This window comes from Daphnia carinata, chromosome 3 (genome assembly GCF_022539665.2).
Source record: "Daphnia carinata strain CSIRO-1 chromosome 3, CSIRO_AGI_Dcar_HiC_V3, whole genome shotgun sequence".
In the NCBI taxonomy this organism is placed as follows: domain Eukaryota; kingdom Metazoa; phylum Arthropoda; class Branchiopoda; order Diplostraca; family Daphniidae; genus Daphnia; species Daphnia carinata.
This window is the reverse complement of record NC_081333.1, coordinates 7,140,017-7,167,845: the sequence shown is the minus strand read 5'-3', so window position 1 is coordinate 7,167,845 and position 27,829 is coordinate 7,140,017. Positions and strand designations below refer to the sequence as shown.

The 27,829-nt window shown below is 39.4% G+C and overlaps 4 protein-coding genes across 5 annotated transcripts in view; 3 read left to right on the top strand and 1 right to left on the bottom strand.

Moving 5' to 3' along the window:
• The first annotated feature begins 543 nt into the window (after window positions 1–543).
• Window positions 544–2,096, top strand: LOC130685492 (ubiquitin-like domain-containing CTD phosphatase 1). 2 transcript variants are annotated; one of them, XM_059494768.1, is made up of 6 exons: window positions 544–839; window positions 954–1,150; window positions 1,216–1,422; window positions 1,477–1,512; window positions 1,575–1,697; window positions 1,759–2,096. In XM_059494768.1, exons 1-6 carry the CDS (start codon window positions 680–682, stop codon window positions 2,029–2,031), a joined length of 996 nt encoding a protein of 331 aa, XP_059350751.1. In that variant the 5' UTR covers window positions 544–679; the 3' UTR covers window positions 2,032–2,096. The 2 variants fall into 2 exon arrangements, with proteins under 2 accessions (XP_059350751.1, XP_057364776.1); XM_057508793.2 differs by having other exon boundaries at window positions 545–839; window positions 1,216–1,389; window positions 1,759–2,093.
• An 85-nt stretch (window positions 2,097–2,181) lies between these two features.
• On the bottom strand, window positions 2,182–3,574 carry LOC130685494 (charged multivesicular body protein 3-like). The gene is made up of 6 exons (XM_057508794.2): window positions 3,413–3,574; window positions 3,226–3,286; window positions 2,985–3,164; window positions 2,807–2,928; window positions 2,658–2,750; window positions 2,182–2,523 (listed from the first exon to the last, which is right to left on the bottom strand). The coding sequence occupies exons 1-6, from the start codon at window positions 3,455–3,457 to the stop codon at window positions 2,374–2,376; spliced, it is 651 nt and encodes a 216-aa protein (XP_057364777.1). The 5' UTR covers window positions 3,458–3,574; the 3' UTR covers window positions 2,182–2,373.
• A 147-nt stretch (window positions 3,575–3,721) lies between these two features.
• On the top strand, window positions 3,722–7,344 carry LOC130685491 (bromodomain-containing protein 8-like). Its single transcript, XM_057508792.2, has 9 exons — window positions 3,722–3,893; window positions 4,244–4,337; window positions 4,409–4,623; window positions 4,689–4,821; window positions 4,892–5,301; window positions 5,375–6,482; window positions 6,551–6,691; window positions 6,762–6,939; window positions 7,012–7,344. Exons 1-9 carry the CDS (start codon window positions 3,860–3,862, stop codon window positions 7,243–7,245), a joined length of 2,547 nt encoding a protein of 848 aa, XP_057364775.1. The 5' UTR covers window positions 3,722–3,859; the 3' UTR covers window positions 7,246–7,344.
• A 3,802-nt stretch (window positions 7,345–11,146) lies between these two features.
• The window catches only part of LOC130704499 (uncharacterized), a 65,965-nt gene continuing 49,282 nt past the window's right edge, over window positions 11,147–27,829 (top strand). The window contains exon 1 of the mRNA XM_059494752.1: window positions 11,147–11,345. The gene's annotated coding sequence lies outside the window, so the exon portion shown is untranslated. The remainder of the gene's footprint in view (window positions 11,346–27,829) is intronic.

The following is a 27,829-nucleotide window of genomic DNA, read 5'->3' as shown; positions in this document are numbered from 1 at the left end:
AAAGAAGCGCCAATATTTATGAAAGTTGCTCGCTTCATCTCAAAACTGCAAGCGTAGCAGATATGCGTTTTTATGAACTATATTATGTTGATCAAGCGGTTAATCAGTCAAGGTTGATAAACGTTCCAGTGGAAGTGCTAAATTTTCTCCGTGGCGGAGTCCAACGTAATAGGGTAAGTTAATACTGTTAATACGGTTACTCTTAATAAGAAAACTATTAATACGATAAAAGTTGAGTTGACGGTTGCACTTTACCACCAACCCAACCAATTACTAATAACTAACCTACTTATACTAGCACCTAACTTATGCATGAGTTTGTTTCCATTATGCCATGTGAAGTGCACTGTCCCACTACGTTTTTGCTGGACCACCCTGATTGCCGGCTAATCATCTAAACCGCGCCATGTTTTTTTTCACATCAATATTTCTAAGTAAGCTGTATTCCGTATAATTGATTTTTTGAAAATCTTGATTGCATTTTGCATATGCCCCTAGCCGCGCTGTAAAAGAGACTTCTAGTTTATGTACATTTGACAACTTTGTGAAGTTCGATTGTTGACTTTCTAGTTCAGAACTAAGACTCAAGAAGTGAAAAAAGAAATTTCGAGTTGACGTGTCGAGCCACTTATTGTTCTTTGTTAATTAAATATTTTGGTTATTTATTTATTTGTCTATCATGACCGACGTCCTGATAAGTTTTGTGGTCAAATGGTCTGCGAAAGAGTACTCAATCCATGTTGATAAAGAAGGCACAGTTTTGTGTCTAAAAAAAGCCATTGAAGTTGAAACAGGAGTTAAAGTAGAAAGACAAAAATTATTAAACTTAAAATTCAAGGGTATGTGGTCCAATACAAAATAATCAAGCCATTGTAAACAGTTCAGTGCTGCAATGCAAGGCCACACAATACATAATCCATTAATCTCATTAACATCATTTCTTTCCTGTTCAGGAAAACCAGCTGAAGATGCAGCGAAGTTAAGTAGTTTGGACCTAAAAGTAGGATTTAAAATCATGATGATGGGTTCACTGGAACAGGATATCACTACAGCATCTACTGTCCCAGAAATTGTTGATCAGATAATAAATGATTTAGACATGACTGAAGAAGAAATAGCTTTGGAAAATAGAGAAGAATACCTAAGCAAAGTATGCTATTAACCATATATCTATATTTCTTTCAGTTTCATTAAAAGAATTTCTACGTTTTCCAGATTGCCAAACGAGTGGATAGCTATGAAATCAAACTGCTGAATGAACCAAGACAAGGAAAAAAATTACTAGTTTTGGACATAGACTATACACTTTTTGATCATCGCTCGGCCGCAGAGACTGGCAATGAATTGATGAGGCCGTTCTTGCACGAATTTCTAACTGCTGCATATGAAGTACGTACCATGGGAATGTTGTTTAACATACAGGTCTGATCGTCAAGACGTTTAGATAAATTGATTGGATTGTTTTTGCTGTTACAGGATTATGATATCATGATATGGTCTGCAACATCTATGGTGTGTTCTTGCAGAATAACATTATGTTTGATTTTCTTAGTAATAAAGGTTTCTATTCTTAGAAATGGATCGAAGAAAAAATGAAATTACTTGGGGTATCGACAAACCAGAACTACAAGATATTAGGATACCTAGACTATTTGGCAATGATTTCAGTACATATGGATAAATACGGGTTACTGGATGTATGTTATCTGTGGCGAAATTTTTTTGAAGCAGTAATTAAAATTTCACAATTTCGTTTAGGTGAAGCCTCTTGCTGTGATTTGGGGAAAATTCCCTGGCGTTTATACTTCAAAAAACACCATCATGTTCGACGACATACGAAGGAACTTTTTAATGAATCCCCAGAACGGTCTTCGTATTCGAGCCTTTCGAGAAGCACATCTCAATCGTGACAAAGATCGCGAACTCTTATATCTAGCTCAATATTTAAAAGATATTGCACCTCTCGAAGATATTAGTCAGCTCAATCATCGTTCTTGGGAAAGGTATCGGCCATCCAAAAAACATAAATAGTCCCATTCTCGTTGAAGGAAAATTTTGTGTAAATTATCCGAAGTTGGTGCATAAGAAAAAAAAAATACATCATCCACAACCAATGAGTAGGTTAATATTTACTTCTGCCTCTATTTTCTGACATTTTTTTTAGAAACTTAGTTAAGCTGGTACGTTTGAACAAATGTAATCATATAATAAGAGCTTATAGTATGTAGAATTTGTACAGCGTGTAACGTCCTAGTTGCCAATTTACGTAATACTCAGGGCCCCACGTAATGAAATGGAACTAGGGTTATCTCAATATGATTAGCTTTAAAATTTAAACGATGACCGAATCTATTAAACGTATTTTTAAAGTTTTCAGCTTTTCAGGGCTTGTAGACGGGATTGCATTTCTCCCAAATCCTCTTCGTCATCTGCTGTAGACGCAACGGCTTCCGGAACAGGAAGAGAGTCGGTAACAGCAGCCGGAGCTTTCCCTAACTGACCGGCTGTTATTTCCCACAAAACCTGCATCAGTTTGTAATAAAATAAAAATATTTTTTTTTATTAACTGAAAACTAAACATGAAAGATTAAAAAGTGAAAACGAAATATAAATATATATATATATATAGAAAAAAAAAAAAAGACTCGAAAACGAACCTTATCAACTTCTTGCTGAGCAGCTTCTTCAAGCTCCTCAGTGTCCTCAAGGCCTTCCAAGGTATCTTCTAGCATTTCCTCAATAATACCAGCCTGAACAATAATAAGTGCAATCTCATAATCAATTTATATTTGGTTCAAAAGAAAACCTTCATCATCTCCTTTGAAAGGTCTCTCATAGTGGCTGCAACCTCTGGTATTTTTATCAGTTGCTGCATGGCTTTCATTACTTCTGTGGACCTCTGAAGTGCTCCAGCAATTCGTAGGGTTGCTGTTCAATATTATTAGTCAGCCAGAAAAACATATATTATGCTAAAAGATATGAACCTAATTGATTTTTCATCTGCATTGATATAGAATTTATGTGAGCCTTGGATGTATAGATTTTTGAAATGGCCTTCCTTGAATGAACGATTTCTTTGGCAAGTATTATGCAGACATCTCTATCCCCTTTTTTGGCAGCTTCCTTCATACTTCTCTTTACCTTTTCTTCTTCCCTCTGAATACCTTTTGGTTCATTTAGGTTAACATTAGTTACAGGAGCAAGCTTTCATAATGTTTAAAGTACCGCGAATTTGACGGTCTAATTGGGAGCTCTCCTTTCGAAGTTTGCTACACCACTCGTTCACCTTGAAACAACATGGTTGGATATTATTAAATCTAAGGCTCATGCGAGTCCTATACAATTTCGTTCAATCCCGCTATCTTTGTCCTGCCAGTAACGTTTAATTTTTGGAAAACGAAACTTCTTTTACCTTGTCTTTTGGGTTAGCTTCTGGCGTTTTCCCAAACAATCCCATGATTTCGTTTGATAAACAATTTTCTTTGACGTAACTATAAGGCAACGAATAACTAACCAAAAGTTTATGGTTTGACAGAGAGGCCAATGGAAACAAGGAAACAAGGTCCAAAACAGTAGATCACGCCCTTTCATAAGCTGCGGACTGTTATTAAAAAAGAACGGTCACACCAGTTTCGCCATCTATTGCTTTGCATCTGAAATCTTTAACTAAAATTATGTGATCCGGCCTTTTTATGCTTCCCGCAATGTTTCCCGACAATTATCGCTTGATTGTCATTTTATAGAGCGTCCCAGTCAATACATAGATTGTGAATGTGAGTATGAATATTAAACAAAAATAGAATACCAAGCCGAAAAAACTCGAGGTAGACTAGATTCTACAAAGGAATTTTCTTGAGGAATGGCGAGTCCGGAGAAGATTTCGTCACAACAAAGTAACTTTTCCTTCCTTTATAGCCCGTTGCTAATTGCCATATAGTGTATTAAAGCATTGTGTGTACAAAACATTTTCTCTAGTTTAGTTCCAAGGAAGTACAGAATTCAATTTCACTTTAATGTGGGTTTTCAGTAATCCATCGAGATTTTCGTTAATAAAAATATCTTGATTGTTTGCCAGCTAGAGTTGTTAGTCATTGTTGACAGTTTTCGTGCATGTCTTGTGTGGTTGACCATGTAGAGAAGGAGAATAATCATATTTGTATTTGGAAATAAAACACAGGATGAAGCTTAATTGAAATACATTCAGTGTTGAGTGATTAAATAAATATTTTTGGGATTAATTTAGAGCTCAAGATGAAAATGGTTTCTATTGATACTTGGTCTGTTCGTGAGCAACTGTGTTTGGCCTCTTCCGTACTTCGCAGCGGTGATCAAAACTGGTATTTTATTTTTTTAAACTTTACAACAAATTTAAAACAAAGACAGTCTAAAGCTACAGTTCTCATGAAAGGGTTTCTGTGAGCCGATCCTTAAAACTATTTGCTGAACCAAATCGTCCACAAGATTGGTTGTCACCCAGAAACTGTGCCTTGCAATATAATAGCCTGCTGGAGAAAACAGGTGCCCATAAAAGAAAAAGAGGGGAGAGGCATCCAAGTTCAGGGTCAACAGATTCATTACAAGGAGAAACAGCTGGAGAGATCATTCTTAGACAACTAACTCAGGGTAAACACAACAAGCATTTTTCACTAGAATACAAATGCATAGAACAATTTGGTGGTGCATTTCAGAGCGCATAGAAGAGCTACAGCAACTGTTGGAGTCGTCACGCCGAGAGTATCAAAAACTAAAGAAAGAGTTGGATTTAGTTCAAGATGGAAAACTCGACGACCGGCTACCAGAAATTAGTAAACAAATCGATGAGTAAGGATAGATTTAATTAGATGGTGAAAAAAAAAAAACTTTTACTATTGTTGACTTCGTATCTTTATAGGGAAAACGAAAACAAACTAAACGAGCAAAAATCTCACCTAAAATGGCTGCAAGAACGCGAGTCAAAGCAACAAGAGTTAAAACAAGCGCAGCAATTAATGTTACGTTCACCTACGAAAACTAGCATCAATTCCGAAGCGGTGGATGGAGAAATGACGACTGGTAGTCCGTCAGTAACAGACCAGCTCAATATCGACATTTCGACAGAGGAGGTGCGGGAGACGACCACCGCTTCTCCTAGTGAAGCTAAGCAGGGTGGTACTGGAGGTAGCATCACCCCAGTTGTTCCAGCCGCTACCCCATCTTCGCCTTTGCTCACTAGTCTTTTGAGGAGTCCCACTGCCACGGCCAGTGTCCCACCAAATGCCACCAAAGGATTTACGACTCCACCTTCAAAGCCGTTTACACTAAGTATTTATTTGTTTGTTTGTTTATTTTTGGTGAAACGGACTACACCACTAACTTGAATTTTGCATGAGCATAGCCTCTCCAAGTGGCCTGTCGCCTGGACTGAAGAATTTGGTATCTACTGCCATTGGAGAAGACACCTCATCTATCAAAGTCGCCTCAACCTCTCCAGGAACACGAGTAGCAGCTCCGACATTAACTCACCTATTAGAATTACCACTCAACTCACCGGGAAAACCTTTGCCCGATTTGACAGTAAGCGAGGAAACCGAGGTGTCTACTGTTTCTGTCCCGAATAAAAATGAAGTGCAAACAAAAAATCAAGATATTGAAGCCGAAAAAATGGAAGAAACTTTAGTGCCTGAAAACGAGGAACAAGCTGTGCTCGAAGAAACTGTCGACGTTAATGATGTTACAATAGTCCGAACAGAGAAGGAAAGCTGTGCCAAGCAGATAGAAGAGTCAAAACCATCAGCCGAAAAGGAAACTCCAGCCCATGACCTGTTGGCAGAAACTGTTGAATCTGCCATAAAGAAAGAAGCTGAATACTTGTCGAAAGCGGAGGATGACATTGAACTAGCTGCTAAAGACGAGCAGCCAGAAGTTACAGTTGCGTTCGACAGTGAAATTGAAGTGAGCCACACTGAAGATGTTGAGAAAACTGTTGAAGAGATGGCCGTAGACGTAACACCCACCGTTGGAGACGTGAAGTCAGAACCTGTCGAAGAAGAGGAAGTGACAAATGAGGAAGAAGAAAAGATAGTTGAAGAAGTACATGAAGAGTCGGCTGACGAAAAAGTTGAAGAAAAACAACAAAAGACAGTAGAAGCAGATTCCACTTCTAAATCAGAGACAGAAACGCCAAAAACAACTCGACGTGCTCAACGTGGCAGTCGGAAGAAGGAGATTGTCAGTGAAGCAGAAGGGACACCCAGCGATGAAAAAACTAAACCCTCTGAACTGGGTCCGACGACGAGGCGTAGTTCTGGTCGTAAAGGACTACAGTCTGACGAGCAAGATACAGAAGTTGCAGAGGAACCATCCGAAACTGTTGTACCTACTGGCGTTGGGAAGAAGAAGACTTCCTTGCCTCCACCTCTGTACGTCCCGTCTACATCCCCGGCCCCGTCCAGTGGTATTGATTCCACTCCTAATAGCCCGACTTCGTCAGTCAGTACCGTAGCGTAAGTTCAAACAAATAATCGTAACTTTTATTTTTTATGAAGAAATATAAATTTAGCTTGTCTAATAGGGAGGATGATCGAGATTACAGAACCTGGAAAAAGTCCATACTGTTGGTATGGCGAGACATATCTAGCCACAAAAATGCATCTCTTTTTGCCAAACCAATTACAGAAGAGAGTGTCCCAGGATATCGAAGTTTGGTCATGCGGTAAATAGATTCATTGAGACTATTTTTAAAATCATGATTGAGGTTCGGTTTACTTAAATTAATTTTCTAGGCCGATGGATTTGAGTACGATTAAAAAGAACATCGAAAGCGGAGCTATTCGAAGCACTGTGGAATTCCAACGAGACATATCTCTCATGTTCTTCAATTCAATCATATACAACCCCACTTATCATGAAGTTAATCGTCTAGCAAAGGAAATGTATACGGAAAGCACTACCATTATTCAGGTAAAGGATTTTCCATTGCAATTGCCTTTTTGTTGGTGAATTTGAAATTTGAAATTCTTTTTCTGTCTGTAGGAATTTGTTAATGCCCAGTTGTTAGCAGCCCATAACGTAGAATCAACGCGTCCAATTCGACGTGAAACACGAGATCTTGCCCGTCGAACTGAATCGTTGAGCTCACACGAAGAAACACCTGTGAAGCTGGAAGAGGGCAAAACACGGGCGGCCAAAAGAGCGTCTGCTGCTGCGCAAATTGACGATAGCACGACCATCAAAACAAAGAGACGATCGCGTTTGCACAATGACTGAAAACCGCCACGATGTACGCTGAAGTGTTCATAAAAACGTATTTCTCTTCCATTATCATTTTCTCATTCTGACACAAATAAAGATCATCATCTTTTTAAAAAAAAATTTCAATTTTTATAGGCTTGCTTATCTTGTTTTCATTTCCATGTTAGCAAAAGAAGAATATGGTTTTATGAATGGGGCAGGTAAGGAAGATACCATTAAAATGGCCGTTAGATGACATTTCAATCTTGCTTTAAAAAATGTGCAACCAGTTAGTTGCCGGACCACATGAATGCATTTGACTGTTCGACTGGGATTCTTGCGGTCGACAACGTGATTTTCTGAACAATTCTATGCGTGCTATGGCATCGTGCTTAACAGCACTTTATCCTTCAACATGTCGTTATGTTGCCGTTTCCTTTCCACCGACGAAAGAACACAATTGACCTTGTTGAGGTTAGTCCCAAATATTTCATTATTTATTAAAAGAAAATGGCGGATACATTTGTTTGTTTTCTTTTTCAACGAAACAATTGTCTTCAGTAAAATAATCATTTTCGATCCGATTTCCTCTGGGATCCTGATGGGTTTTTAGTTGGGTCATGTTTAATTGGGGAAAACTTGGATTTTCAAACTTCTTCTTCTTAATCTCCGTTCTGTTACTGCCCACTAATCGATTCATGGGCCGAGCCCTCGTTAGTATTAAACTTTATCTTGCAACAACATAATTATAGATAGACTCAGTACTTCTATCGTTAGCTTTGAGAATGTTCTACTTTTTCTAATTGTTCCATACAAATGTGGATTATAAGCCGTGTTGTAGAACGAACATTGAATTGGATGAGGTCTTCAGATTGCGTCATCCTGAGGCCAATATTGGACTGAGTCATCAAGACCTAGGAGTCTATGGCAGTCACTCTAGATTAGATCTAATTTTTTGTCGTCTGCAGATGTAACAAAAAAAACAGTTGAATGAAATTCAATTCTTCTCAATGGACAGATTTCCTAATCACAAAAAAAAAGAGTGGAAATGGACAAGATGGATTGTATTTTTTCATTAGCTCTGCGGTAACCGCTCGAAAAGAGGCGACTTGTACCTCCAGCAATAGTCGAAGGACTCTTATTTACATTTGTTGTTTTCATCAAGAAATTCCAACAAATAGTAATGGCGAAGATAAAACACTCACTCTTAAAAGAAAAGACAAAAATGATACGGAAGAAGATATTCCCGGAGAAGGAGACGCTAGTTGGTGAATCCTTCGTAAATTCTGGTTTATATGATTGTAATCACAGTTCATAAAAAGGTAATATCTGGGCCTTAGCTTTAGAAACATCCATAAATGTAAAGACGCCTCGTGAGGAAGACAATTTCGCTGGGGAGGATGTAGAAGGAACGTCGTTCCAGCAGTAGAATGATAGTTTCTTATAGCAGCAAAGGAAAACTTTGAAAGACAAGTCATGAAAAACCTATACAAAAGTACTGCAATCATGAGGCCAGCTTTGTATTCCGCTCAAAATGCATTTTACTTTCTTTTTCATTTTCTTTATTTTCAAAGAAAAAAAAAATCAACAACAACAAAAAAAAAGGAGATACCAAGAACACCAGAAAGTTACCATCTGCTGTGTCTTACGCGCGAGTTTTAAACCTTGCTCCGGCAATGTTCATCCGTCTTCGGTGGCGGAAGGGCACAATACACGGCATATTTTTTTTTATTCAAAAAATGACAAACCAACTCGGCATCTATATTTTCTTCTTTTTCAATTTTAAACATCAAATAATACTTTATTTCTGTTTCATTTTTTTTTTGTCCGTTCATTCTTTCCTTTCCGTCCGACTGCACGGTAGAGTCCGGCTATAGAAAGAAAGAACCTTGACTTTGAGGTATGTATTTTTTGTTGTTTAATTTTTAACTTTTTAATGTTTTTTTTTGTGTGTGGTTAGCGCGGCCAAAGTAAAATAAAATGTAGTTGCTAACTCTTCGTTGATTTTTGAATCTTATGTTGTTGTTGTTTTTTTTTTCTCCGCCATTTTTGGTTTTAATTGCTGGACATTGAACATTACATGTGCATTGTACGGCAATCTGGGCAACGAACCCCCTTGATAATGCGTGGATTTCGATCAGATGTTCGCACACCCACCATTACCCTCTTTGAGCAATTTTTCCATGGTTTCTCCTCGCTGTTTTATAAGCTTTTGATTGCAATAGGAATATTGTTCATTAAGGTGTTGTTTGAAAAAAAAAATTATATTGTTTTTTTTTTTTCTGGATTTTATGCCGATCTAAAGTAAACTTTTTTTTGTAGGCATTTTTTTTTAAATAACAGCTGGTCTGGCGACTGTTATCTCCTCGTTTTGGAGGGTGTCTTGGTCGACTAATGTGTGGTTGTACTGCTGGAATTTTTCAACCTCGCCAGAGTTCTCCGTGTGTCCGTGTATGTGTGTCGGTAAACAAAAGACTAACGCGCATTAGCACGACAGGATAGAGAGAAAAAAGAAAAACCACCTGTCGCATGTTCGCTGCCTTGACGAATTAAACAATCACAGGAACGTATAAAAAAACAAAACAAAAGAGAGCTGTAGCAAATCGTTTGTGTATAAGTCAATATTGGTTTAAGAAAAAAGAAAAACTCCGTCTTGCTATGTGGACGTCAATTGTTGCCGCACGTTCAATTGCGTGAAATTGGAAGAAGGGCATTACTGGGCGATCACCCAAAAGTCCTTTTTTTCAACAAACTTTAAAAGCTCTTATTAGTTACGGCCAGCTGTGCCGTGCGATGACTAAACATTCCTCAAAGGCCATTTTTGTTTGCTGTTTTTTTTTTCTTGCTGCGATCTTTTGAAAATGGCGTCTGGCACAGATTAGTACAAAGGCACAATCTAACAAAATCTTGCAGATTTGTTTTGTCCTACAGTAGCATTATTCATCGCGGGAGATCTCAGATGAAGAAGACAGAGAGGGTTAGTTGCACTAACCTGACGGTGAACAGTGAGCGATAGTGTCGAACAATTGCATGTTACTTCTTTTTCTTTGACGAATGGGCCGCCTGCTAATCTCACTGGGACCTGGGTGTACGTTCTTTAATATGGGGGTCCTGGAAAGCTTTCTTTATTCTTTACGTCACCATTTTTTTTTAAGGTTTTCTAATGTTTATCAGCTAACGTTGGAGCACATATGATAAATGAACTGACACGGATACCGGGTATAAAGCACAACGCAACAGGACGCATATCAAATAGCCACCATCTTACCCGGAAATGAGATCCTGTTCTTCTGTCGACGACTGATGCCATACCATTTCGTCGACCTCTTGGGTGGCGTATATTAACCAATAATTTCCATTTCCTTCTTGTTTTCTTGGCACCTTCATCCTTTTTCTAGCCACATATTCGCAGTCACATGTGTATGTAGTTAGTTGACTGTAGACAGGCTAAGAATATTGTCCCTTTGTGGATTGAGTTGGACAGCCCGTGACTCATGTAATGGAAGCACGTCACCCGTTCGCTGATATTTTTGGGAGAATTCGATCGATAAATCGTGTTTTTTTTTCACATTTTCTTCAGAGTTTTGTTTTAAAACGATTTTCCTTTCCTCGATCGATAGATGCCTGGGAATTGATGAACAAGCTTGTCAGAGGAGAGTAGATCTTTGTGTTCGAAGAACTAAAGCTTCTAATGTCTCTGCTTCATTGAGCTTTTATTTCAAGTACTTATTTTAATGACGGGCTATTGTTGGCAAAAGGCGGGTGTCGACGAGGGCTGGGAATGGAAGACACGATGCCAAATATTTTTAAATGCTCGTTGATGAATTAGGAATTCGGTAACATCGCGATTAGTGTCGGCAACGTTGGCTGAGGCTACACAATAGTTCTGCTGAGGAGGCCGAACGTTAGTCATGAGACTGGAGTTGCTTTAAATTAGTGGCTAACCTTTTGAACTGAAAAGTTATACAACATTTCCTCGTGTATTTGAACTTATTTCCTACGACAAGATGTGGTGGCAAGACATTTTCTTGTGCTCTCTGCTGAACTTTGCATTGCCAATGGGGTGAACATCGTAATAGACGACAGTGTCGGCAACGTGACCGGTCACCCAGAAAGGGCGCCTCAGCCTGCACAAAGTAAGTTGCATTTTCTTGCGAGTTTCGGTACCCATTTCCTCTTTGCTCTGCGTGTTTTCCATGTACCAACATGGATGGTTGTATTATTTTGAGTCTTTCCTACCGTCCATGCTACTAGAACAGTGGTTAAACAAGAATTTTGCCAATTGTTGGGTAACCTTGCACACATGTGAGATGGCGTTTCAAGGACTATCCCGTATCCATTGATATCTTTAATATCGTATTATTTCGAAGTATTTTGAAACTGGTTTGATGCTTCTCACGGCTAATTTATTCGAAAACTATTGTTATTATACATGCCTACGGTACTTCTCGTAATCAATGGTAATCTATGATATACGTAGCGTCTTGTTTCTAGAACTTCTCCCGGCTTTTTTTTTTCATGAAGTTCCCTCTGTTTATTCAAAGTTTGTCTAGTAGAAGTAACTTAACGGCATTTTTTTTTTGTTCATCCCTGAGTGTCACTTGAATATCTTCAAATACCTTTAGAGTTTCATGCGAAAAGCGTGCGAAAAAAAGATGGCGAAAATTCTAAATCACATTGACAAAAGAAGAGAAAAGGATGGTATTAGAAATGGCGGGTAATTTTCGACTCCCACCCTTGTTTTTTTAGAAGGGGGGGGGGGACGGTCTTTAGTCTGTCGAAATGAAAAGAAAAAGGGGGAGGAGAATCGTTTAATCCAGAACTGATTGGCCTGTAGCGTGAGTGCTTTACTTCTTCCCGTCAGAGTGCTACTGATGATGATGCAATAATTCTTGTTGTAAAGACTGTTCAACGCTCGGTTGCTCTCGCTGGCGTAGACGGACTGTGGATGCGTTCACGAATCACTGGCGCCGTTTCTAGCTGTTGTTAATAAAGCGAAAAACACTCGCAACGAAGAGAACACACTTCTTTTTCTAGTGTTGTATCGAATTTGCTGTACGTGTGTTTTTCGCCTTTTGGAGCCGTGCCTTTTTGTTTTTTTTATTTTTCTGGAGACGAAACACGTGTTGTACGCACGCCCGATTATTTGCGAGATCGGCGGTACGAAACCGTCGATCGGTTCACTGGATCTTTGAGTTATGTAATTTGTTTTTTGTTTTTTTTTTCTTTTTGGTTTGTTCTTCTTTTTCCCGTGTGGCCCGTCGTTTTTCGCCCTCATGCGGAAAGTTCTTCTTTCGAGGCTAAAAACACACCAATTATGGCAGTGAAGCTAGCTCTTGTGTCTGACGAGTTGAATCTACTCGAGCAGTTTGTTTTCTTTTCTATTTGTGCCGATTCTCTCCGTTTGTGTGGTTAGTTTTCCAAATTTTGAGCTCTTGCCAAGCTTGACGTTAGGTGCCACACTATCCGAAAAATGATGAAAGATTTTTTTTTTTGTTTTCCGATGTAACGCCCTTGTCCGGTGAGGCACCTAACGTAAATAATCACTGCTCATCAGTCGTCCCATTTCAACCGATTTACCTGAATTTACTGAACACCTTTTTCAGCTCTTTCGTTCGTTTAAAGGCCATTGAAAAAAGAAAACTTTTGAATCAAAGCTTTTTTGAATATAGCTAATGACATTTTCGGATTTGGTCGAGGCGTTATGCGAGAGCCGCAAGATGTTTTACAATATTTCTTTCTACACCACAGAGCTTTAAAAAAAAAAAAAAAAAAAAAAAATTTTCTAGCGATAAAATGTTGGGCAAGGTGTTGACACCTGTCAGATGTTCGCTCGTCCCCCCACGCTTTTAATGCCTTTCCTTTTTCAAATTTTCTTTGGATTGGCAATAGGCCCTGTCTCGTCTCAACGTTTTATGCCAACCACACACACACACACACACACACTCGCGTTTGAAAGAAATATACTAAAACAAAAGAAGTGGGACTGTTTCCCTGCTGATAAGCGAATAGCGTCCAACGAAGAAAAATAACTCGAAAAAAAAAAAGCCCATCACGTATGTCCGCCACGATCTACTCATACAGCGCACGAGCAAATCCCTGGCTGCATTAGTATGGAAGCGGATGTAACGACGGACTGACTCTTATTTTTCTTTTTTTTTTTTCATGTTGCCTTATGGACCTATTCGTCCACTACGTAGTAATACGTAACATTGGTGTGTTATGATGACGGACCTCCTGCTGCCTTCTTGATATGTGTTTGGCCGTAAAAGTCGTGTATGGCACAAGGAAAGCGTCTCTCGTGTGTGCCCGTTATATTCCAGCTCTCTTCATCTTGCCTTCTAAAAATCGCCCGTCTCTTCATTGCCACGCCAATGGTATTTTTCGAAGGAGTGCCTACTTTTTTCTTTTCGAGCTTTTATTCTCCATTTTTTTTATTATTATTTTTGTTCCGCCTAAGAACAAGAGTGAATGGGCAATTGGACATTCAACATCTCAGTACGTCTTATCGAGTTGCGATGCTTCATGGTTGCAAACATGTTTGCGTGAGTGTCGATTCTTTTTTTTTTTTTTTTTTTTTTACCAATTTCACAGTCACCGTCTTGATTGAAAGTTTTCGATCGATCGTCAGTTGTTCGCCAACGTATTTCTTTCCTTTTTTTTTTTTTTTTTTTTACTCACGTCGACTCCAGTTAAATGGATTCTGTCAAGTGGCACGTCTCAAGTTTTTGAGACGATGGCGGACATGACGGGCTCCGGCCTTTTCTTGTGAATGTGCGTCGTGTTATTGCTGCTGTTGGCGAATAAGTAGCGGTTTAAGGAGAGGTTGTAAGCGTCGAAAACCCAACCTCTCTGTCTATTCACTTGACAGAGACGAATGTGAGTACATCTACCATCGCACGAGGGGAAAGGGAGAGGGAGAAAAAAGAAAAAAAAGAAAAAGAAAAGATTGTCGAAGGCGTTTTGGTGGGCGTCTAACAGCCGAACCCGCCTGCTGAGGAAGCGGAGTCGTGCGAGAGTCATCCGGATTCTTGACAATCATCGATGGGATTTTCGCTCAACTGAATTGGCCTCCTCTTATTGGTTTTTCTAACTTTAGAAATAGGATCGTCGTGTGTGGGCGGGGCAAAGGTTTTCGGCTAATTGAAACATGAAATGCAATCAGGAATTTTGAATTCAAAAAAAAAAAAAAAAAAAATAATTTCTTTTGTCTGCGGGACAGTCTGTTGTTCATTTTGGCTCTTATGATTATCCGACTAGATTGGCTGCTGCAGCGAACGTAATTGTTAGATCTCATTTTAATTTTGTTTTTCTGTTGAAATTGAAAGAGACTAGGGGAGGGATTTTAGCCCACCGTACAAGCAATTGTATTTTCTAGATCAAAAAGAAATGATAACAATGCGTTGTTGTTGTTTTTGTTGCCACGTTATTTTCATTTCTTTTCGCTTTTTTTTCTTTCATTTTTTTTTTTTTTTATTTTCTTTTTTTAAAACATGAAGTCGGTCTTGGCGTCTTGTGCTAGAGAAAGTCTATTTTACTGCAGTGTCGTAACACAAAAGAAGACGTTATCAAGGAGGATTCATTTCAATTATAAAAACAGACCGTGGGATTTTCGGTTCCGATTTCCAGTTCCTTACATTCTTGTTGCGGTACTCATCTTCGGTGAACCGAAGCTCCTTCTGTACGTACCCAAAGAAAAGGGGACTCGAGAAAAAAACAAACAAAAAAAAAACTTGCGAGTATAAGTTAGCGCAGGACTGTGGCGATCCAAGCAAATGGAAAACCACGAATGGCTATTTCAAACTTCTCTCGTGGCTATGCCATTTTCTCTTCGGCAACCTATTTAAAATACCATCTTTAAAGAATTAAAAAAAACAAAAAAAAAACATGTCGATCTTCGACTTCGTTGCTCGCCGACAGTTTGAAACCCGTTTGGTTCATTTTCCAATGGACGAAAGAGTAATCAATAGCATTCGAGAAAAATTCACGAAGTCGATAATTCTTTATGTATGTTCGTAAAAAAAATAGAGAGATGGAGGAAGTAAAAAAAAAAAAAAGGGCCCAACCCAATGCGCTAGTCGGAAATACGGAATGGAAAACAATCTGTAAACAGACATGAAAAACGGCTGAAGGGCAAAGGCAAGGAGTGCCAGGTTTTCTTTTCCCCTCATTTTACGCGCGATGGTGGTCGACGTCGTCGTCGTGTGTTGCAAATAATCACGCCCGGTCAGATTATGCGACACGGTATGCGTAGCTTATTATATCCGTTCGATCTGATGCTTGTTTTTTTTTTTTCTTTTCGTTGGGAAAGGATGATGAACGACGTCGTGAGGATCCGCTGGCATCACGTGACTGTAGGCAAAGAAACAACAACAAAATTGGTTGGATCTAAATGGGATCAAGGTACTAGCAGAAAGTCTTTTTTTTTTTTTTGTTGTTGCTTTTGGTTGATGTTGGATGCTGGATCCCCAGGACGGGCTACAAGAAAATTACCTTTGTACTTTTTTTTTTTTTTTTTTTTGGCACCGTTGCTGGCCAAAGACTTCGGGTGTTGTACAGCAGTGGCTGCTGTGTTTCTCATACGTTTTGTTTTATTTTCTTCCAAAGATTTTCTTTTTTTTTTTTTTTCTCTGTAGAGAATGAAACCAAGAAAGAAGAAGAGCGTATGAATCTGAGGCAAAAGGAAAAGGTGTCGATAGCCACCACGTCATTGTGAGGTGCGGCTCTTTCTCTTTTGGGGTTTCAAGAAAAATCCGTTCTGGGTATCGCACACACACACACACACACACACGACGGGAAAGAGAAAGAAAAATCGAAAGGAAAAACAGGCCAAGGAAGGAGAATGGAGGAATAACTAAAGAATTGGTTTTTTTGTTTTTTTTTTTGTTTTTTTTTTTTTTTTTAAGAATAGGGAAAACGAAAAACATTAATCTTATACCACATGGCAGGTATATCAACAACAGTATTTAAATTTGGCAGGAAATTCAAATTGCATATCGATTTCTTTCAATTGTAGAGCCCATCGGCAAAAGAGCTGAGCAATAAATTGCATAGATCTTTTCTTCCACTATTTAAGAATGAGATTATATACTTGTCAGCATTATCCCCTCTTTTCGCTTTCGTGTACAAGTGCACGTATATGTCTCTCTCTCTCTTTCTTGTGCTGTTCGTTGATATACCTGGTTGCGTTCGAGGTCGTTTGCAAGCACACACTCAACAGTCGGCCGTACCACCTAGCCTTCATACTACTACCGGCGGTGGTTAGTAGGCTTATTATTTTTCGTGCGGGTTTCGAAACCAACCCGCCTGAGTCTCGAAAAAAGAGAAGAAAAAAAAAGGACCATCTGCGCTCGCTCACTGCCTTTTTCCCTGTTGTTCCAACTCATTTGGAGAAGTACACGCGGTGTGCTGTGTGTTCCTAGTTAAACTCGAGGAGATAAAAAGAAGTTCTCGAAGGGGCGGGCGGGCGCAGTGAAGCGGCGCGGTTCGCGGACTCCCCGTGAGGCGTGCGCGGTCTCTGATGTCATGCGGGAGGGATGGGGTGGCGGTAGGGTGGGAGATTCTTTTTTTTTTTTTTTCTTTGCTAGAAAACTAGTGTTTGCCGTGTGTCCTCCTCCTCTTCTTCCCTGGAGCCATTCGTTCGGTCTCTCTCGACTTTAACTCCCGTCAGTTGGTGGTCCGAGTCGATGCCCGAGCGGACGCGTCTAGAAAGAGGTGCCGTTCAAATTGTTTCAAGTCCGTCGATGTTTAAAGAATTGCCCCCTCTGACATTTCACCTGTTCTCGTGTTTTTTTCCAAGTGCATTTTTTTTTTTTTCACAAGGGGGTGACCTTCTTTGGAGGGTTAACTCCGTGCGGATTATCATATTTTTTTTTTTCCAATTAAAGTTCGACTTTGTCAGGCAATTTGATTGTGATGTTTATTGTTAATTTCCAAAGAGACACAGACGAAGAAAACAAACTATGAGAGACATTCGAGCTGTTAAGCTTATTTAGTTCCGTGTGTATATGTGTGTGTGTTTCTTTTTACGTTCACCGTGTCCTCGTCTGTGTTTCGCTGTGTGATCGTGTCTGTGTGTGTCGGACCGTTTCGTGCGGTTGTCGGTTCCGGATCCGTTGAAAATCGGAAGCTTTTTTTTTTTTTTCTTTTTTATTTTCCTCGATGCAAACAAAAAAATTGGGTGCTATTGTTGTAGGATTGTCAGCTACTGACTTGTAGAAGGAAAGCCCGGAAAACTCGAAAAAAAAAAAAAAAATACAAAAATAAAAATACAAAAAATCTTCACTACAAAAGGGACGTCAAACGCGTCAGCCGCACTCACGAGGGAAAACGAACGAAAACGATTCGCGTTTCTCTTTTCGTCCCAGTGACTTGATAAATTGATTCCGCCAAAAATCTGCTGCCTGGTAAGTTGTTTGATTGACGAATCCCTTCTCGTTTTGTCGTTCCATTTTGTTCGATTCGGAATGTTGAACACACTCATCGTCGTTTCTCGGAAACAAGTGGCCACACTGTTAGACTTTCGCTGTTGTTATGCGTTTTGTACAAACATCTGTTGAGTCCTTTTCCGACAGGTTTTTCATTTTTCCGTCAATGGCAGTTCAGTATGTCGTTGTCTACATTGTTTTTCTCTAAAAAAGAAAATAACTAGAGAAACGGAAAGAAACAAAAAATCGAAAAACTCCTATTGCTCTTCTCCGTGTTTGTCGGATTTCTTCCTCAGCACCCGGCTCACTGCTGGCGGAAATCCTTTTTTTTTTTTTTTTTTTGTAGGGCGTCATCTGTGCCGTCCACTCTTTCTTTTTTTTTTTTTATTTTTTTTTTTCTGTTCTTCAGGTCTTTGGGTTTGTTCCGTCTTTTTTTTTTTTTGTTTCATGTAGTGGTTATATTTGTCTTGTTATTGCCGAGCCATCATTTTCCCTTGTGTGCTACAGTACCGCGTATGCAGATGAGAGAATGGCTGAAAAAAAAAAAAGAGAGAAAACTTAATGTCTCTACTGGGTTTCCTTTCCTACTGACGGCACTTTTTCTTCTTTATTCCATCGGCATTTTTTCTTGTTTTTTTTTCCCATTGTCATTTCAGCTTTCCCATGACGTCTCCTTCCTTCCTTCCTAAAAAAAAATGAACAACCAAGAAGACTAGCTCATAATTCTCAGGTATTTATTTTTTTTTTTTTTTCGTGTGTGTATAGAAAAGATATTGCTTACATTAAATACAGTCCTACTTTCAAAAAGAATAAGACAATGTGGCCAAGAGAGAGAGAGAAACACGATTCGAGATGAATTAATAATAGCCGGCAGGTTATAGCTTTAGGCCTGCCGTAAGCTGGCGATGATCCCGTGCCGATCTGACCCAATTTGATTTGGTTCAACGAGCAAGTGTGTTGCTTTGTTGACTGCGGGAACTCGAACAGGTGCTAAGGCGGAAGACCCCTTTTTTTTTTTTTAAAGTTAAATGCGCTTTGTTTTTGTTTTGTTTTTCTTTATCTTTTCTCCTCGGTTACACGTTGCAGATATGGGGAGTTTTCATCGTCGACGTTGGTTGTTTTGCTGCTGTTTCTCCTTGCGTAACTATGTCATTAGATTGTCGCACCGTTTAGCGGCTGCTGATTAGCCCGTTTCGCTTTAGAAAATAAGAAAAGGTGTGGCGGCAGATTAGAATGCGAAATAGAATAAAGGAACCTGTTTTTCTTTGGCGACATCAATGACTGTCGAAGCTTTAAAGTGGCTTGTTTCTCGTTCAACGATTTACGGCTTTTTGTTTTGTTTATCGCCCGCGTGAAAAATTGAATTTGAAAAAGTTTGATGTCTATGTATGTATTTACCAGTTCTTGTTGATTCGGGAAGATGAACGCTTGCGCTGTGTTTACCGCCAATTTCTTTTTGGTTTCTGATGCATTTTTTAAGTGAATATGGCTAGCGTAGGGATCGTACGTTATATCAGACAAACGAGCGTCTCATTCTCAGAACTGGAAACAGAAAGCGAGTTTTCTCTTAAATCGCTATGCACTTGTTTATTTGCCTATATGAATAGTTACGTCACACAAACAAAGTTAAAAGAACAGACGAGAAAGGCAAGCAGTTTTCTTCTTTATTACTCTCTTTAAAAAAAAAAGCCAAAAGTTAACGACTGTGGAAGCAAATGTTTGAAGCGCGGCGCGTGAGTCGATCCCACCGGAAGAGAAAATGGCGAGTACGAAATAGATGGTTAGGGAAAAAAAAAAGAAACGAGGCATTCAAACACACAAAGGCGGGGGTCATAGAGAGAAAACACGCCAATCGCTTGTCTACACTCTTACAACGGGACCGTGACCCGCGTGACAAATGTTTTCCTCAGTCAAAAACCGCCTCTTGTCTTTTAGCCCGTCTATCCTCTTCTGTGGATCGCGTGCACGCTTACTTGCGCCACTATGTTTAACCGAGCGGAACAAACTCACGAGCTACCCCACCAGTTGCATCGCTCGTTTAGGATCGTATGTGCGAAAGGAAAGGAAAAAAAAAAAATTCGTTTTAAACGCCATCTCGAAAAACGAATTTATCGATTTACGATTGCGTCTGCCTGTTTGTCAATCAATTAGGCCAATTTTCTTTGTTTTTTTTTTATTCTATCGCCAATGGCGTTCAGCAATTAGCTTTGTCACTCGTTTTACCTCTTTTTTTCGCCACGTTTCGACAGCCTTGCTCGAACGATTGATTTTTTCGTCAACATATTAGATGATGAAAATGAACAATTTTTGCCGCTTTATTTGCTTTTCATTTGAATTTGTGACTTTGTTGAACATCTAAATGCCAGAGAACCGTTGGCTATTCACGCACTTTGACGCTGTGATGCGCGCACTTCAAACTCGTTTCTCTTTTTATCTTTGAGCGCAATTATCTTTTTTTTTTTTTTTTTTTTCAAAATTACTCTTACACACTTAAGTTTTTCTTACTTTGTTTTGGTTGCCTTTTGGGTTGTCCACGGGCTTTCGCTAAAAAAAAAAAAAAAAAGAATTGAGGTCCGCTATTGAGACGAAGACGATAACACGAATACGCGATTCCGTTCGTCTATTATTCCATTTTACCTAGCGGCTATGAACAGATTGGTTTCAATGCTTTGATTCCCCTCCCCCCCCCACCCTTATATCCCTTCGCCACCCTCTGTCCACTCCACATGTCGAGAAATGTTGATTTCCTGTCACAGGATTTTGTGTGCGCGTAATCGTGTCGCTCGGACCGGGACACGGTTGACGAGTAGGACATGTCCCGGGGCGTTCGATGTTTGGCGGTCACGAGAACATGTGTATCTTTACATTCGATATTCACATTTGGCGCGGAGGATGATTTATGACGGGCTTCTGTCGCTGCTGATCTTTGCATATCTGCAGTAGCAATCCTTGTATCAGGATGTTCTTGCGCCGTGTTTCTGTGTTAGTGTCACCCAAATAGCCCCCGGGATGATATTCTTTATCGAATTTTTTTTTTTCTTTTTAAACCTCTTTATGTTTTGAAACGTCTCAGCTGTTCTTCCATCGCTGCAAGAAAAGGCAGAGGGAAAAAAAAAATAAATGAAACACGACATTTCGTGTGTGTATGTGTGTGGCCTGCCTATGTACGTACGTGTATACATAAAAATGATTGTGTATGCGTACGAAAAAGAAGAGTTCCGCCACAACTGTCAGTGAAATTATGTAGCAGAAGCTCCGTAGCCGAAGAGAAACTGTCTGTAACATCCAATCGGACATGGCACACTTAGATGATTGACTTTTGCTTTATTATATTAACGTTTTATCCTCATATGCTACAGGGGAGCAAAAAAAACAAACAAAATTAACATTTTCATCGTAAAACGGATAAAATTTCACGAATCTAATTCACGAACGAAAAACATCTTTCCTCTTTATTTTTTGCTGTATCTTATCCATCCCCTAGTAGCATCTGTTTTTTTTTTTTTTTTTTTACAAAATTCCTTTCATCTATTGCGTACCTGGAAATAGTTTAACCTTATTTCTGATACGGGTGTTCGTTATTGTTGTGTTGGGGGAAAAAACAAAACAAAACAAACAAGAACTTTCCCCCGCATCTTCTGTACTAGCACATCCGACTAGTGCATTACTCTACTCCCATTTCCCACTCACGTTATAAAATACGTTTTTTTTTTTTTTTTTTTTGCCCGTGTTGCCCATTATCAGCTGTTAGGCACTTCCCCTTTTTTTTTTTTTTTTGTATTTTGCCTTGCCACTGAAAGTTTCTGCGTATAATGCGGCTAATGGAGATTAATCCAGTACCGTCTGATGCAGCAGCTTAGCCAGACGTACAATAACATCGGCCTCGGCCGAGAGAGGAACAAAAACAGATGAAGCGCATGAAGTTTTTTTTTTTTTTTTTCTCTCTCTTTTCTATCAGCTCAGATACAGCAAACAACGATACTCGATAGCCTCGGAAAACTCTCAATGGAATAATATTCGATGGAAGAGTAACGCGGTTTTGGTTTTTGGCAGCGAGAGAAAAAACGCCGTGATGACGAGCGCGGGATCCCAGTTTCTTTTTTTTTTTTTTTTTTGCTTTAAATCGACTAGGGAATCCGATTAATGAAATACCTGATTGGTTTGGCAACTAGGGGAGCAAAAACAAATTAACAGATCGTGTAGCTAAATTGTTTTTATTTAAAAAGAAAAAAAAAAACAAACAGGAAAATATCAGAAATTGAGCCAATTTGGATTCTAGTTTTCTGGCGATTCAAGTGGCAAAAATTCTTGAAGGAAGGCATTGAAAGATGGAACGAAAGGCGTGATTGGACAACGAGACGTTTTGTAAGGCAAATTAACCCAACTAGAAAAGGGGCGAATGTTTGAATAGGCGTCTAATTAAAAAGAATCTATTTAATAGAAGAACAGTCTTGCATTCAGTCACACAGATCAGGGGTCGTGTCTTTAAGTTGAAGGATGGCGAGCGTACGTGCCAAGACTTGAGAATACAATCCAGTGGCTTATGTAGTTCATTATTTTATCGATTGACATGTTTCCGAACGTGCGTTTTTTTTTTTTTCTTTCTTGCTCCCTTCTCAACCAGCCATTGCATCTTACTTGATGATGGCCAAATTGTCAGCTTTCTGCTTGTTTGCTGATGAGCAGACATTGTCTCGTGGGTTGCCGTTGGTTTGCCTTTTGAAAAAAAAAAAAATAAAATAAAATAAAAATGGATCGCATCCCATAGACGAAAGATAACATTAAATCAGTGCTCTGGGCCAAAATGAAAACAAAATTAGGAGACCTAAAATTCTTTTTAAAACGTTCGTGTTCTCTTTAGTTTGATTTACATAGCGATGGTTTCAACTTAATGATTTGTGTAGCGTCGTTTTTTTATTCAATGAAACATCAAGAAACTCCTTAGTTGATTTACATTTTTTATTACCGAAGAGTATATCCTTTTTATTTATTTATTTATTTATTTAAAATTCATCCGTACGTTATTGAATAATGGTGTCTTTAACAACCAATCTTTGTTTTATTCTGCGTTTTGGCGATGAGTCATTTAAAATAAATGTGCTTTTCCTTTTTTTTTTTTTCCCATTTCATTTGTTTCTCACTTGGATACACGCGTTCGTTAGAACTGGATACATTTTTTAAACATCGCACGGGAAAAAAAAAACACCTTTCTAAAGCGTAACTTTTTATTTTCCCACTCGGAATTTGTATTGTGGAACTTTTTCCAAATTATTTTTTATTTATTTTTTTTTAACTGCCCTTTTTTTTTTTTTTTTTTTTTTTTTTTTTTTTCCTTGAATCTTTTGAGCCCTGGCTGTTTTTTTTTTTTCTTCCAGGATAGGGAGTCGTGCAAGGGTGGGTGGCGCTCATCAGCAGTCAAGCGGTGAGCCCAACTCCGCTTATGTGTGTGTGTGTGTGTGTGTGTGTGTGTGTGTGTGTGTGTGTGTGTGTGTGTGTGTACGTGTGTACGTCGTTACTTCAATGACTTTGCTTCCATCGACGCTATACCAGTTTAAGGTATTTGGAGACTTTGCGACGCGCTCGACTAGTTTTGCACCGCACGACTCCATGCGCTGGTTCCGCAATCAATCCGACATTCTCGGCCTCGTGTACGTGCAAAGCCAACATACACACACACACACACAAAAAAAAACGGGGGGGGGGGAGGGTTTAAAAATCCACGTAACTATATAAGGAAGTAGAGAGAGAGTCACACGCGTGTTGGTGACCAGCACCTCCAGCAGGGCCCTTTTTGATTTCGTATGGCAGGTGTGATTATGGAAACCTTTTCCTTTCTGTTCATCTTGCATTTTTTTTTTTTGTTGTTGCTGTTGTTGATGTTGTTGTTGTTTTTGATGAATGGAGAAATCCTCGCCGACGGGCTGGAAGGAGATCTCCTTAGTTCTTCTCTAGCGCATATGTCGACTTGTTGGCTGTCGCAGCCTCTTGTCTATTTGCCTGCTGTTATTTTAGCGCTTCTTTTTTTTTTTTTTTTAATTTTCTAAAGACAGATGAATAACGACGTCTATTAATTTTCTCGACATCGTCGCCGTCGTGTCCTTGTCACAGAAAAAAATCGGGCTTAAAAAAAATTCTACGTTTTTCCCCGTGTCACATTTTTATGTTTTACCGAGAGAAGATAGAGGGGCGTGGGGGGGGGGGGGGGGAGTGGTAGAGTTAATTACGATCAGGAGGAATGAAAAAAAAAAAAAAAATCCAACTGCCTTTTTTTTTTGCGCTTGGTAATTGCCGGTTATTTATCGTATCATTTTAATAGCTTTTTATTTTTTTTTTTTCTCTTTCCCTACCCAACTCTCTGCTCCGCCCGACCGCTCATCCGCTCCACCACGTACCTCCGTTCAATCGACCGTGAAGTTTTTTTTTTTTTTTTTTTTTTAGCGATGCCGTTGAACTCGTGGCAAAACCAATTAAACAGTTCGAGAACCAATCAAAACCAATGCGCCACAAGAGTTCCCAAGGCGACCGTGTCTGCTTTTTTTTTCCCTACCCTGTTTACCGGCTGGACAGATTTCCGATACCCCTCCCTCCCTTTACCCCGTCCTTCCTATAAGATTCTTTTTTTATTGATTTATTCATTTGGTCTTTTTTTTTTTTTTTCGAGGCTCGTAGGTTGTGCAGTACCGATCGTTCATGCATTATGGATGTCTACAATCAAACTAGAAATACATAGGCCAGAAATAGATATGATACTCGAATTCTAATTCTTTTTTTTTTTTTTTTGTTTTATCCAAACGGATTGGCTTCTTTTCATAACACTCACGTATTTATTGGAACGCTACAGCCAATCAGCGAGAGGCATTGCTGAAATGGGCCACAAAAAAAAATTAGAGAGGGGACAGTCTTGTGTTCTAGAAATCTAATCGTTAACTAGGCACGAAGTTTGTCCTATCGTTTCGCCAAGTGCTTGAAGAGAATAGCGAATTTTAAATGTATCCCTCCCCCCATTGAATCGCGTTAATTCATCAACTTCTTTTATTTTATTTTTTTTAAACAGCGTCTGCAAACTTGGCAATTGTCTGGCGGGTTTAGAAACTTTTGACTAAGAAAATCTGGCATGTAGCCTGTCGAGTGTACGATATCTAGTAGACAAAAAGACCATCTTACGAGCAGACATTTTTGTTTTGTTTTTCAAGAGATCGAATCGATTCGTTTTGGAGACACAATGAAATAGCTAACTGCGATATTTTTTCTTTTTTCTTTTACAATACTTGCCACTCTTTTTCTTGGGGCGTATCTACATAGGGAAAGCATCTCGCTCCAGATTGTGGGTCTATAGCCATCCTCAATATATCCATCGTTCTCTCTCTCTCTCTCTCTCTCCCTGTTCCATCGGCTTTGCAATATCACGATCGCCTTTTTCTTTTTCTTTTTTTTTTTTTTTTTTTTCATCCACGCCCGCAAGCAAGTCCATTTATTTTACTATCGGCAATGGTGAAACCGTGCAGGAACCGAAACGTTTCAAACTGTCTCGCTTCGAAGCAGGTTGCTCAAATCCCACGGATAGGATTGCGCCTCGCTTAACTGTTTGAAATAGAGGGACGAAAAACTTTTCCTTTGTTTTGTATCTGACTGCCTTTTGTTTTCTTGCATCGTTTTATATATATATTTTTTAGTAGACTATCGATCTTGTTGTCTCTTTTTGAAGGAAACACACAAAAAAACAAAACATATCCCCCCCCCCTTGCGAAGAAGTATATTTCTTTATATATATATAATACGCACAAAAGGAATAGATCCTCGTTTGTTTTGTTTTTTTATATCCCACTCAAAAGCTTCGAATGTTGTCCACGCTTGCCTCTGGTGATTACGCCTACTTTCCTCATTTCAGGCAGCACTTGTCGTTGTCATCGTGCAGGTAAATACTCATATCCCGTGCGCTGTTGTTTAGTGCAGTTCCATTGAACATCGTAATCGCCTAAACAATAAATCAAGGTGAGTAATACAGAAAGCAATTTACCCCCGCCCCCCCCCCCCCCCCCCCCCCCCCCCTTTTTTTTTTTTTTTTTTTTTTGCCAGGGTTTTAGTTGTAATCCCTCTTGTATTACAGATTCTTTTCTATTACAGGTTTTTTTTTTTATTCTTTGGGGGGTTTTTGAATTTTGATAGAAATGATCTTTTTTTTTTTTCGTTTTGTTATTCGTTGCCACGTCTACGTCGTTTCTGTCCGTTCCATAAGGGACGCCCGGTGGTGGGCGTCGTTCGACTGCGCACAATACAAAAAGAGAGTCTTGACATTTTGCAATTGCTCCCGTATATATTATACGACGAGCCCTACATCTCTGCAATTCTACCAATATCGCCGTGGACGAGGGTGAGGTCGTTCAGATGTTATGGGAACCCTCCAACTTGTTTGCTCGCAGATGAGGGTGAGGGCAAAGTGAATTTCAATTTGAATCTAAAAAAAAAAAACGCGCGCTCGTGTCGCCACAGCGAACCCCATCGACGAAACTTTATTAGAACACTGTTTTCAACCTGCACGGAGTTTCTAATCGAATCGGCAGCGACATTTCTCTTTTTTCTTTCCACAACGAAAAGCAAAAAAAAAAAAAAGAAAACGAAAAAGAAAATGGCTAAAATTGAACTATGTGATTTCAGGCCTCTTTTATATATATATATATATATCCATACACACAGGCACAACTCACTTGATATTCTGTTTTCCCAAGGTATTGCTTTCTAGTAGCGAACTTCTTTTGTTTCCCATTTTTAAAAGAAAATGTATATTCTGTGCGTGAACCCCCCCCCCCCCCCCCCCCCCCCCCCCCCCCGGCGGGAGGATAAAACTTGGATTCAGAAGCAGACACACACACACACACACACGCGCGCTCCCCCCGTCATATGGGGCAAACTCGATAGAATGACGGTGAAGGAAATGGGTGAATGTAATCAATACTGTCCTATGTGGCGGCTCTCTTATACCAGAAGAGACGCTCCGCCATCAGAAACAGCTGGCCCTCTGCTCGCTATTGCTTGTATAATAAACGGATGTGTAGGTCGGAAACTTAGGCAACTTTTGGGTCACTAGAAATGGACAAGGGCGAATCTCTGTGGCGTTTTACGGAAGTCGAGATGAAAACTTCTTTCGTATGCCCCGTGTGTGTGTGTGTGTGTGTGTAGGCCAGCTGATATGGAATCTCGAACAGTCAGAAGGGGGGGGGGGGGGGGGGGTATTGGTATATGAAGAAGAACGGTGGCTTCAATTACTTTTGACATTTCCTGTGGCATTTCGGAAATCAACTGCGACACATACGATCCACCTCTCCCCTTTTTCTTTTGTTGTGATGGCCAACAGCTCGGGTGTGTTCGACTGGTTGCTCACGTGCGTGGCTTCACAGCAGATCATCATCAATGACGTGAGGCGTTACCATCGCCAAGTGGGTTTGCGTTTTTTTTTTTTTTTTTTTGCGGTGTGTGGAGTTCGTCTCACAATCACGAAATCACCGCGGAGGGGGGAAAGTGGATGGCGGACTTTGATCTTTCGGATTTTTCCTTTCTCTTTTTTTTTTTTTTCCTGATTGTGTCTGCGCTCTTTCAAATGCGATTCAACGAGCTTTACTGTCTATATCGAATGAACATTAGTTGAAACGTTGCCTCTCTTTTTTAACTTTCTCTTGTGTCTTCCGCTCGATATAAACCCCGTTCGATGTGGACTTTATCGATTTTGCGCGATGGGCGAAAATATTTGGCGAAAAGACCATCAAATCAGCACCCAGCGTTTTCTTATTTATTTTTTTTTTTATGTCGTTCCAATCGCATACAAAAAAAAAAAAAAAAAAAAAAAAAAAAAATGGGAGTTCGCGTGTTGTTTTCTTCTTCTTTTTTTTTTGGCCGTGTGCTGTAGACGAGCCAAATAGATTTGCTAGTGATGGAATCGCCAGACCATATCTCTATGTATACATAACATTGTTTGCCAATGTTTGACATAGATTTCTTACGTTTTCTTTTGTTTGGCCATTTTTTTTTTCCCCATTGAAACGTTGCCAACGATTGTTATGGTACTCGTTCCATTTCAATATTTGACAACGTTTTTCTTTTGTGGCTTTTCTTTATTGTGCGCTCCACTTTAACCTCCAACGGCGATCCGTTATTATTATTATTATTTTTTTTATTTCTTCGTTTGTCCAAACCAAACA